Source organism: Ranitomeya variabilis, chromosome 1 (assembly GCF_051348905.1).
Source record: "Ranitomeya variabilis isolate aRanVar5 chromosome 1, aRanVar5.hap1, whole genome shotgun sequence".
NCBI lineage: Eukaryota > Metazoa > Chordata > Amphibia > Anura > Dendrobatidae > Ranitomeya > Ranitomeya variabilis.
The window spans coordinates 259,811,138-259,823,577 of NC_135232.1; the positions used below are offsets into that span (position 1 = coordinate 259,811,138).

General features: G+C 41.9%; 2 protein-coding genes across 4 annotated transcripts in view; one reads left to right on the forward strand and one right to left on the reverse strand.

Annotated features, from left to right (window-relative positions):
* Nucleotides 1–12,440, forward strand: part of GNB1L (G protein subunit beta 1 like) — a 716,249-nt gene that overhangs the window by 93,183 nt on the left and 610,626 nt on the right. The window lies entirely within an intron of this gene.
* The window catches only part of LOC143813489 (catechol O-methyltransferase-like), a 49,261-nt gene that overhangs the window by 16,733 nt on the left and 20,088 nt on the right, over nucleotides 1–12,440 (reverse strand). For all 3 annotated transcript variants that reach the window (XR_013223609.1, XM_077293388.1, XM_077293389.1), the window contains exons 3-4: nucleotides 3,060–3,253; nucleotides 2,431–2,562 (exon numbers count right to left, since the gene is read on the reverse strand). Coding sequence is in view for 2 of the 3 variants with exons in the window: in XM_077293388.1 (XP_077149503.1) it covers nucleotides 2,431–2,562; nucleotides 3,060–3,253 (326 nt within the window). In the remaining variant the exon portion in view is untranslated. The remainder of the gene's footprint in view (nucleotides 1–2,430; nucleotides 2,563–3,059; nucleotides 3,254–12,440) is intronic.

Below are 12,440 nucleotides of genomic sequence, written 5' to 3' on the forward strand. Positions count from 1 at the left end.
AATGCTGGCACCTCCGGCGAGGAGTTTGGTGTGTGTGTATTCAGGGACCCGGCTGAAATAAGCCCCTAGAATGCTGGCACCTCCGGCGAGGAGCTGCGTGTTTGCATTTGACTGCATGACCACCATCTGCTCTACTAAGTAGCTGTGTTCCTCTGTGAGCCAAACAGGGCACAGTGTTATCCTTGCTAACAGACTCTGTGAAGTAACAGAGTCTGTTTATATTACTAAATTGTACCGCCATATCTAGCTGCAGGTGCTTTCCTGCACGGTGGATCCCGGGTTGCGAACGCACCAACTTCATCTAATAAATATATATATTCGGTGCGTTCCGCCAACCCTAGCAGTATGTAATAAACTTATACTTTTTACATTATCTTGGATATATACTCCAGCTTTTTTTTTCTTGGTTATGATGATTCAGAATTTGGAGTGTCCTATTATTCTTCTGGTGTGATCTCTCTATCATTCGCTCCCCCACATGGTGTTGACCAGGTTTGGGAGGGTCACTGCTACGATTTCCATTTTGGGCTGTATTTATTAATTACAGTTAGAGTAGTCACTTCTTACCTCCAGAAATATTAATGGAAGATAGCATATCTATCACCATTTATAGAAATATAATATAGAAAAAACAATGCAAAGAAACACTGCAGTAAGTTAATATATAGTAACACATGTAAAAACCATACTTAGGTGACATTTTTTTATTCAAAAAAGTATAAAAGCCATCCCACCACAACATGGTGTACCCAATCAGGTTGGTTCCTATCTCTTCTAACACAGTCAGACACAGGTCTTGTTCTGCCCCATCCCCTGTCTACAGTATTTGGAGGTGTGCTGGCATGATCCAAGGTGAGTTACTAGAGATAGGGACTATCCTAACTGCAAACACCTAGTCACAGTGAGAAATCTTTTAGGCTATGTTCACACTTTGCGGGTTTTGCCGCGGATCCGCAGCGGATTTGACACTGCAGATCCACAGCAGTTTTTCATGCAGGGTAAAGTACAATGTTACCCTATGGAAAACAAAACCCGCTGTGCACATGCTGCGGATTTCCGCGGAAAAAGCCGCGCGGCTTTTCTGCGGAAAAAAAGAAGGAGCATGTCACTTCTTGGTGCAGAATCGCAGCGATTCTGCACCCATAGGAATGCATTGAACCGCTAACTTCCCGCATGGGGCTGTGCCCACATTGCGGGAAGTTAAGCAGATAATGTGCTGATGGTACCCGGGGTGGAGGAGAGGAGACTCTCCTCCAGGCCCTGGGAACCATATTTTGGTTTAAAAAAAAAAATTAAAATAAAAAATAATGCTATACTCACCTCTCAGCGCTGCCAGCGGCGTCCGGTCTCAGTTGCTGTGCCGAGCAGGACCTGTGGTGACGTCGCGGTCACATGACCGTGATGACGCCGCGGTCACATGACCGTGACGTCACGAAGGTCCTTGTCGGCACAGCCGCCTGCAGCGCCGAGGAGATCGCGACGTCAGAGGGTGAGTATAGCCAATTTTTATTATTTTTTACATTACTATTGATGCTGCATATTGCTGCATATGCAGCATCAATAGTACAGGAGTAATCCCGCAGTGGAAACTGCGGAACAAACCGCGATAAATCTGCAGGGATAACCGCAGCGGTTTTGCCCTGCAGATTTATCAATTCCGCTGCGGGATTAACCCGCAGAGGAACCCGCAAAGTGTGAACGTGGCCTTACGCTTTTTTAATTTAAAAAAGTCAACTAAGTATCATGTTTGTTTGTTTTTTACATGTATTGCTGTTTATATACCTACTGCAGTGTTTTGACAGATTTTTTTAATTGTAGGTTATATTTGCTGTTAATGGCAAAGTGTATATGTGCCACTTACATATTATACTTATACAACCACGTGTGCTGACCCTTGTTTTTACCTCAGTATTTCATACTCAGTAAATTTAGGGGTGTGCCCTTCTCCTTGGGCTGTGCACCTCACCTATTCGGCTTTCCACAGGCAGGTTTTAAACACAGTCAGGCACAGGTCCTGCTCAACCCTCGTCTATTTTGAGGCCTGTTGGCACATAGTGAGGCAAGTTACTAGAGAAAGAGACCATCCTCATTGGGTACACTTTGTCCGAGTGGTATGGCTTTTATGCTTTTTTGATTAAAAAAAAGTCAAGTACCCTATGTTTTTTACATGTACTATTAGTATTTACTTACTGCAATGTTTCTACGCTTTGATTTAAAACTAGGTTATATTTGTTTAATGACCACAGTGTATATGTGCAATTATGTATTACACTTTTACTAATTGGTGTGCTGGGGCATATTTATGTTTAACATTTATAAAAGACTAGATGCTTTTTGAATGCCAATGGTAAAATAAATTACTTAAAATAACCTACCACCAATTCATAGATGAACAGCTAGTAAATATACAACACTCAAATACACCCTTACCTCCAAAAGTTTTGTATCTTCTGTGTATTTATCCTTCCAGTGATCCACAAAAACAAAGTCTAGTGTATCTATTTCATATTTCTTCTTCAACTGAGGAATAATGTTGTGTGTACTTCCCTCTATTATTTGTACCTGAAACAAAAAATAGTTGACTTTTTTATTTTATTTTATAACTGGCCACTGATTACTCTCGTCAACTATCGGCAGAGTGCAGTGGTCAAGCATCAGTTCTCTTTGTCAGTAGAAACAACGTCTACAGACTGTGGGTCACATTTATTAAGACAGTTGTATTGAGGCCAAAGTGTTGGACATTATTTTAAGGGATTTTTTAGGATTCAACTAAATTACTGCAGTCACTTTGTGTAAGTGCAGATTGCTGATTCCTGACAGTGTATAATGGGCACACTTACAGGATTCCGTTCTGTTGCCTGCTGAGGCAGGCAGTCACATGACGACTAGCTTCTCGTCTGTGTCTCTCATTTGAACATTGGCAAAATAAAAAGAAGCACTGTACTAATGTACATGGTATTGAGAGAAGTGGCCATTTTAATGTACATGGCATAGCCATCTTCAGAAAGTGAACATGGTGTGGAGAATTAACATTTTTCAGATAAAATGTATAGAAATACCTTGTCATTAACACCGGCAAATTCTACAATCTGTTTAGCTACTGCGGCATATTCTGGATTAAATTCCACAGTAAATAAACGAGCTCCAGGCTTTAAAATCCGTGCAATGCGGACAGCTGAGTAGCCACAATATGTGCCCAATTCCAGGACGAGATTTGGATTACTCGCTTTCACAATATTATCAAGGATCAAGCCTGTAACAGAAAACATGTATGTGAATAAATAGGAAAGTAAAATAAAAATGCACAAGCTTTTCAATGTACATGAATAATGTCAACATTATAGGCTGGAAGCCGGCAGCTCCATATCTACCACTCATTTTTCTCCATGACAACACTTTGATTGAAATCCATATAACTAATTGCATAGCAGTCGTTGAGAAGAAATGACAACTTACTTCAACACACTTTCTTAATGACAAGGCTAAACTTCCAGTGCAAAGAAGAGAAGAAAGTGGTATCATAGGAACAATGGAGCAGAAGAGGTGCGGGCTTTCAGCATAGAATTTCATAAAATAATTGGATGAAGAAGTGAGCTATGACTCTGTGCAAGTGATTTGTAAAGTCTAAACTTTATTTATACTTTGGACACATTTTTTTTTCTTTACAGATGAGGATTTAATGAGAACAGAACTAGTAACTAGGAGACAATGGGAAAAATGCTAACTTCTTTCTTTTTCTCTTTTGTAATTCAACATATCATAATTGGTTTACCCAGACAACTATATACCTCCTGTATATACACTGTACAGTTTCCTTTATATAACACTACATCACATGTTCAACTGTATCAGGATAATGGATTAGACCTTCTGCTATGGGGCCCCATGACTTCTATGTACGCCCATGCTCTGAGCTCATAATGTATAGCTGTGCTCAAAAGTTTACATAACCCCGGCAGAATTTTTGCTTTCCTGGCCTTTTTTCAGAGAATATGAATGATAACACCAAAACTTTTTTCTCCACTCATAATTAGTGGTTGGGTGAAGCCATTTATTGTCAAACTACTGTGATTTCTCTTTCTAAATCATAATGACAACCCAAAACATCCAAATGACCCTGATCAAAAGTTCACATACCCCATTTCTAAATACCGTGCATTGACCCCTCTAACATAAATGACAGCTTGAAGTCTTTTGTGGTAGTTGTGGATGAGGTTCTTTATTTTCTCAGATGGCAAAGCTACCCACTATTCTTGGCAAAAAGCCTCCACTTTTATAAATTCCTGGGCTGTCCAGCATGAACTGCGCGCTTGAGATCTCCCCAGAATGGCTAAATGATATTGAGGTCAGGAGACTGAGATGGCCACTCCAGAACCTTCACTTTATTCTGCTGTAACCAATGACAGATTCACTTGGCCGGGGCCGCCATCAGGGCATTACTGCCCTTACTGGCGTTTGGGGCCCGATGAGCAAACTGGGCCGCTTCAGTAACTGATCACACGTCCTGCGACGCACAATAAGTTAAAGTCTGTTGCCATGCAGGAGAAGTTAACAGCCGCCAGCCACTCACAGGCCGGCAGCTGACATGAACACACACGTCACCGACATATGACGTCACTGTCATACACCGGAATGATACTGCACAGGTGAGGACATCGCTGGAGCTCGGCCAGGCAAGGCAAAACTTTTTTTTTGTAAAGCTGCAGTATGAGGCATATTATACCGGTATGGGAATGCATTTTACTACTATGGGGGGAAGGGAAAGGGGATGCATTATACTATGGGGTGCATTATACTATGGGCCTGCTGCATCATACTATGGGGGCATTATACTGCTATAGGGAAGCTGCATTATACTGCTATAGGGCTGCTGCATTATACTGCTATGGGACTGCTGCATTATACTGTTATGGGGTTGCTGCATTATACTGCTATGGGACTGCTGCATTTTACTGCTATGGGGCTGCTGCATTTTACTGCTATGGGACTGCTGCATTATACTGTTATGGGGTTGCTGCATTATACTGCTATGGGGCTGCTGCATTTTACTGCTATGGGGCTGCTGCATTTTACTGCTATGGGGCTGCTGCATTATACTTCTATTCTATGTGGGTGCATTACACTGCTATGTGTGTGCATTATACTACTATGTGGGTACATTATACTGCTATATATGACTATGGGGTACATTATACTACTATGGGGGTGCATTATACTGCTATATATGACTATGGGGTACATTATACTATTATGGATGAATTTGGGGCAATATGGAGAGACATGGGGGAAGTATAGAGGGACATGAGGCAGAATGGGAGGACATGTGGGGTCCAGAATGTGGGATATTATTACTGTAGGGCCTAAATAAAGGATATTATTTTTGAGGATACTATTTTCAGTGTGGGGGAGAAGATGTCCTGTTACTGTGCAGGGCGATACAGTCGCTTTTTTTCTTCATCTGGCATAGTGTAGAGGTTGGGGAAAAATTGGGGAATGTGCTCTAGATAAATATGTTATTTTCTGCAGAGATGAGTCCTGGCTGGAAGAAGTGATGGCAGTGTGCACTGGATGAAGATGAAAAGCGAAGATGAAGGAATTCAAGTAGCAACCTCACCGGTGAGTCAGTGTGTTAACTGTACACTGACACTATCACTGTATACCATATACAAAGCTCCTGTATAAAATGTCAATGGTGATCACGGTATTACCTGTACACTAACACTATATACAGAGCTCCCGTATATAATGTTACCGGTGATCACTGTATTTCCTGTACACGGACACTGTATACGAAGTACAGATCTCCTGTGTATAATGGCACTTATGGTGATATTAGTATTGGGTTTTTTTTTGATTAATGATCAGTATTGTAGTATTTGGTCATTATGTTGTGGTAATATGTGATCTGGTCATGGTGTGGCAGTATTTGTTCCTTATATGTGCAATTATTTGGTCACTACGTGGTGGTAATATGTGGTCTGGTCATGGTGTGGTGGTTTTTGTTACTTGTATGTGGTATTAATTGATCACTCTATGGTGGTAATATGTGGTCTGGTCATGGTGTGGCAGTATTTGTTCCTTGTATGTGCTATTATTTGGTCACTATGTGGTGGTAATATGTGGTCTGCTCATGGTGTGGCGGTATGTGATCCTTGTTTGTGATATTATTGGTCATTTTATTAATTTAAAAATAAATAAAAATATACCTAAATTGTATTGGACATTTTAACAAATGTTTAATAAGTTACAGTAGAGTAGAGCCTGGCCATAGTGGCGGATTAAAAATTTTTTGGCCAAACAAAAGCTGCTGGTTATGTATGTGGTGATGGGAACTGTAAGTGTGTGATTGGTGAGAATGTGGTGCAGAAGTGGAGTTTTTCCAAGAAAGGGCGGTGGGACTGTAGACGGTTGGAGGGGTGGAGGCAGGGCTGGGGTGGATCCTGGGTGGACTCTCAAGGGGGCCCTGAAAATGTTGCCAGTATGGGGCCCCAAAATTCCTAGTGGCAGCGCTGGACTTGGCCTTGTGTTTTGGATCGTTGTCATGTTGCAACGTCCAAGTACATCCCATGCACAGCTTCTGGGCTGATGAGTGCAATTTTGCCTCCAGTATTTGCTGATATTGTGCTACATTCATCTTTCCTTCAACTTTGACCAAGTTTCCTGTGCCTTTGTAGCTCACACATCCCCAAAACATCAGCGATCCACCTCCGTGCTTTACAGTAGGAATGGTGTTCCTTTCATCATAGCCTTGTTGACCTCTCTCCAAATGTAGCGTTTATGGTTGTGGCCAAAAAGTTCAATTTTGGTCTCATCACTCCAAATTACCTTGTTCCAGATGTTTTGAGGCTTGTCTCTGTGCTGTTTTGCATATTGCTGGCAAGATACTTTGTGGCATTTGGGCAGTAATGGCTTTCTTCTGGCAACTCGACCATGCAGCCCATTTTTCTTCAAGTGCCTCCTAATTGTGCATCTTGAAACAGCCACACCGCTAGTTTTCAGAGAGTCCTGTATTTCAGCTGATGTTATTTGTGGGTTTTTCTTTGCATCCCGAACAATTTTCCTGGCAGTTGTGGTCGACATTTTTGTTGGTCTACCTGACTGTGGTTTTACTTTTACAGAGCCACTGATTTTCCATTTGTTAATCACAGTTTGAACCCTGCTGACTGGCATTATCAATTCCTTGGATATCTTTTTGTATCCCTTTCCTAAATTATACAGTTCAACTACCTTTTCCCGTAGATCCGCTGACAATTCTTTTGCTTTCTCCATGGCTCACAATCCAGAAACGTCAGTGGCAGGATGAAAGATGCAAGAGTCTGACTGGATCAGCTTGTATGCACACACACTGATTGCAAGCAAACAGGTCACCGGTGAGGATGTTACCTTTAGTAGCCATTCAAACTCATTTGTGTCAACTTCTGTGCATGTTATCAGGCCAAAATCAGCTGGGTATGTGAACTTTTGATCAGGGTCATTATGATGTTTTGGGTTGTCATTATGATTTAAAAAGAGAAAACACAGTAGTTTTTGACAATAAATGGCTTCACCTAGCCACTAACCATGAGTGGAGAAAAAGTTTTGGTGTTATCATTCATATTCTCTGAAAAAAAGGCCAAGAAAGCAAAAATTCTCCCGGGGTATGTAAACTTTTGGGCATAACTGTATGTGGATATATTATGCCATACCCAACCTTTCTGTGATTATAAGGGGCAGAGGAACGTTGTACGGATTCTATACTTAAAGAGAATCTGGCAGTACAATCAACCCTCCTAAGCCGTCTATATGGGCATGCAGGTCATAAGAAGCTGGATAAAATCATTCATTGATATCTGTGATCTGATGTCTTATTCTAGAGTAATCCACTTTTTATTAATGTAAATGAACTGTTCTGTATTATGGGCCGCACATTGATCTGCATGAGAATCTACCTCCAAAGTTTATTATACATGAACAAGAGCTCTCTGCTCTCCTGATCTCAGTGTAGACCTGTGTGTGATTATACCTGAGTCCTGACACATCTACAGGTTCCTCCCAGTGCTTCAGCTTCCATCTCACAGGCAGATGGGATTTACATATTGTTGTAATACTGCAGAGCTGTGAGAGCTGCCGCAAATGTGCTTGTTAGAAGACAAAGTTCAGTTCTACAGTTACATGTCTCACAATGGTAACATGGATTTCTCTGGAATAAGACATCGAATCACAGATATCAAGGTATCATTATATTCAGCTTTCTATGACCTACATGCCCATTTAGATGGCTTGGAAGGGTTAATCCTACTGACACATTCCCTGTAAATATGAATTAGTTATTTTAAACTACCCTAATGTACATCTCCCATTACACTGTATTAGATTCTATATGAAAGTATGCTCCTTGTTTTGTACTTGATTGCGTCTTTAAAATTTCAAAAGGGTGTTTGATAAAATGTGATCTGACTAAAAAAGAAAAAGGATGATATACAGGTGCATCTCAAAAAATTAGAATATCATCAAAAAGTTAATTTATTTCAGTTCTTCAATACAAAAAGTGAAACTCATATATTAGCTCGAGTCATTGCAAACAGAGTGATCTATTTCAAGTGTTTATTTCTGTTAACCCCTTCCCGACATTTGACGTACTATCCCGTCGAGGTGGGGTGGGCCCGTATGACCGCCGACGGGATAGTACGTCATAGCCGATCGGCCGCGCTCACGGGGGGAGCGCGGCCGATCGCGGCCGGGTGTCGGCTGCATATCGCAGCTGACATCCGGCACTATGTGCCAGGAGCGGTCACGGACCGCCCCCGGCACATTAACCCCCGGCACACCGCGATCAAACATGATCGCGATGTGCCGGCGATGCAGGGAAGCATCGCGCAGGGAGGGGGCTCCCTGCGGGCTTCCCTGAGCCCCCCGCAGCAACGCGATGTGATCGCGTTGCTGCGAGGGTCTTACCTCCCTCCCTGCCTGCTCCAGACCCGGATCCAAGATGGCCGCGGATCCGGGTCCTGCAGGGAGGGAGGTGGCTTCACAGACGCCTGCTCAGAGCAGGCACTGTGAAGCAGCCTGTACTTCTCGCAGATCGGTGATCTGTCAGAGTGCTATGCAAACTGGCAGATCACCGATCTGTATTGTCCCCCCCTGGGGCAAAGTAAAAAAGTAAAAAAAAAAATTTCCAAATGTGTAAAAAAAAATAAAAAAAAATATTCCAAAATAATGAAAAAAAAAAAATATATATTATTCCCATAAATACATTTCTTTATCTAAATTAAAAAAAAAAAACAATAAAAGTACACATATTTAGTATCGCCACGTCCGTAACGACCCAACCTATAAAACTGCCACACTAGTTAACCCCTTCAGTAAACACCGTAAGAAAAAAAAAAAAAAAACGAGGCAAAAAACAACGCTTTATTACCATACCGCCGAACAAAAAGTGGAATAACACGCGATCAAAAAGACTGATATAAATATCCATGGTACCGCTGAAAACGTCATCTTGTCCCGCAAAAAACAAGCCGCCATACAGCATCATCAGCAAAAAAATAAAAAAGTTATAGTCCTGAGAATAAAGCGATACCAAAATAATTATTTTTTCTATAAAATAGTTTTTATCGTATAAAAGCGCCAAAACATAAAAAAAATGATATAAATGAGATATCGCTGTAATCGTACTGACCCGACGAATAAAACTGCTTTATCAATTTTACCAAACCCGGAACGGTATAAACGCCTCTCCCAAAAGAAATTCATGAATAGCAGGTTTTTGGTCATTCTGCCTCACAAAAATCGGAATAAAAAGCGATCAAAACGGTCACGTGTCCGAAAATGTTACCAATAAAAACGTCAACTCGTCCCGCAAAAAACAAGACCTCACATGACTCTGTGGAGCAAATGTGGAAAAATTATAGGTCTCAAAATGTGGAGACGCAAAAACTTTTTTGCTATAAAAAGCGTCGCTGGTTTCACACTTCCGTTTTTGTCTGCAGCGTTTTTTGCACAAAAAAACGCATGCGTTTTTTCCCTATATTTAACATTGAAAACGCATGCGGTTTTTTTGTACGCGTTTGGTCGCGTTTTCAAACGCATGCGGTTTTTTTTCTGCATGCGTTCATTTTCAGAAATACAACCTGCAGTATTTTCTTGCGTTTTTAAGCACATGCGTTTGTTTGCGTTAAAAACGCATGCATTTTTATCGAAAAAAAAACAGAAAACACACTGAAAAGCCACCCACCACCATCAAGGTGATAAAGGGATCCAAACCCTAACCCTAACTCTACCCCTAACCTCACCCCTAACCGTTTAATGAACATTTTCTGACAGTCATAGTGCCACGTATTTCAGTGCCACGTATTTCAGTGCCACGTATTTCAGTGCCATGTATTTCAGTGCCACGTATCACGTATTTCAGTGCCACGTGTTTCAGTGCCACGTATTTCAGTGCCACGTATCACGTATTTCAGTGCCACATATTTTAGTACCACGTATTTCAGTTGCACGTATTTCAGTGCCACGTATTTCAGTGCCACGTATTTCAGTGCCACGTATCACGTATTTCAGTGCCACGTGTTTCAGTGCCACGTATTTAAGTGCCACGTATCACATATTTCAGTGCCACGTATTTAAGTGCCACGTATTTAAGTGCCACGTATTTAAGTGCCACGTATTTAAGTGCCACGTATTTAAGTGCCACGTATTTCAGTGCCACGTATTTAAGTGCCACGTATCACATATTTCAGTGCCACGTATTTCAGTGCCACGTATTTCAGAGCCACGTATTTCAGTGCCACGTATTTCAGTGCCACGTATTTAAGTGCCACATATCACATATTTCAGTGCCACGTATTTCAGTGCCACGTATTTCAGTGCCACGTATTTCAGTGCCACGTATTTCAGTGCCACGTGTTTCAGTGCCACGTATTTAAGTGCCACGTATCACGTATTTCAGTGCCACGTATTTCAGTGCCACATATTTCAGTGCCACGTATTTCAGTGCCACGTATTTCAGTGCCACGTATTTCAGTGCCACGTATTTCAGTCACGTTTAGGGTTAGGGTTAGGGGTAGGGTTAGGGTTAGGGCTAGGGTTGGAGGTAAAGTTAGGGTTGGGGCTAAAGTTAGGGTTGGGGCTAAAGTTAGGGTTAGGGTTTGGATTACATTTACGTTTGGATTAGGGTTGGGATTAGAATTATGGGTGTGTCAGGGCTAGGGGTGTGGTTAGGGTTACCGTTGGGATTAGGGTTAGGGGTGTGTTTGGGTTAGGGTTTCAGGTAGAATTGGGGGGTTTCCACTGTCCAGGCACATCAGGGGCTCTCCAAGCGCGACATGGCGTCCAATCTCAATTCCAGCCAATTCTGCGTTGAAAAAGTAAAACAGTGCTCCTTCCCTTCCGAGCTCTCCCGTGCGCCCAAAAAGGGGTTTACCCCAACATATGTGTTATCAGCGTACTCGGGACAAATTGAACAACAACTTCTGGGGTCCAAGTTCTCTTGTTATCCTTAGGAAAATAAAAATTTGGGGGGCTAAAAATCATTTTTGTGGGAAAAAAAAGATGTTTTATTTTCACGGCTCTGCATTATAAACTGTAGTGAAACACTTGGGGGTTCAAAGTTCTCACAACACATCTAGATAAGTTCCTTGGGAGGTCTAGTTTCCAATATGGGGTCACTTGTGGGGGGTTTGTACTGTTTGGGTACATCAGGGGCTCTGCAAATGCAACGTGACGCCTGCAGACCAATCCATTTAAGGCTGCATTCCAAATGGCGCTCCTTCCCTTCCGAGCTCTGTCATGCGCCCAAACAGTGGTTCCCCCCCACATATGGGGTATCAGCGTACTCAGGACAAATTGGAAAACAAATTTTGGGGTCCAATTTATTCTGTTACCCTTGTAAAAATACAAAGCTGGGGGCTAAAAAATCATTTTTGAGAAAAAAAAAAAAATTATTTTCACGGCTCTGCGTTATAATCTGTAGTGAAACACTTGGGGGTTCAAAGCTCTCAAAACACATCTAGATAAGTTCCTTAGGGGGTCTACTTTCCAAAATGGTGTCACTTGTAGGGAGTTTCAATGTTTAGGCACATCAGGGGCTCTCCAAACGCAACATGGCGTCCCATCTCAATTCCAGTCAATTTTGCATTGAAAAGTCAAATGGCGCTCCTTCCCTTCCAAGCTCTGCCATGCGCCCAAACAATGGTTTACACCCACATATGGGGTATCAGCGTACTCAGGACAAATTGCACAACATTTTTTGGGGTCCAATTTCTTCTCTTACCCTTGGGAAAATAAAAAATTGGGGGCAAAAAGATCATTTTTGTGAAAAAATATGATTTTTTATTTTTACGGCTCTGCATTATAAACTTCTGTGAAGCACTTGGTGGGTCAAAGTGCTCACCACACATCTAGATAAGTTCCTTAGGGGGTCTACTTTCCAAAATGGTGTCACTTGTAGGGAGTTTCAATGT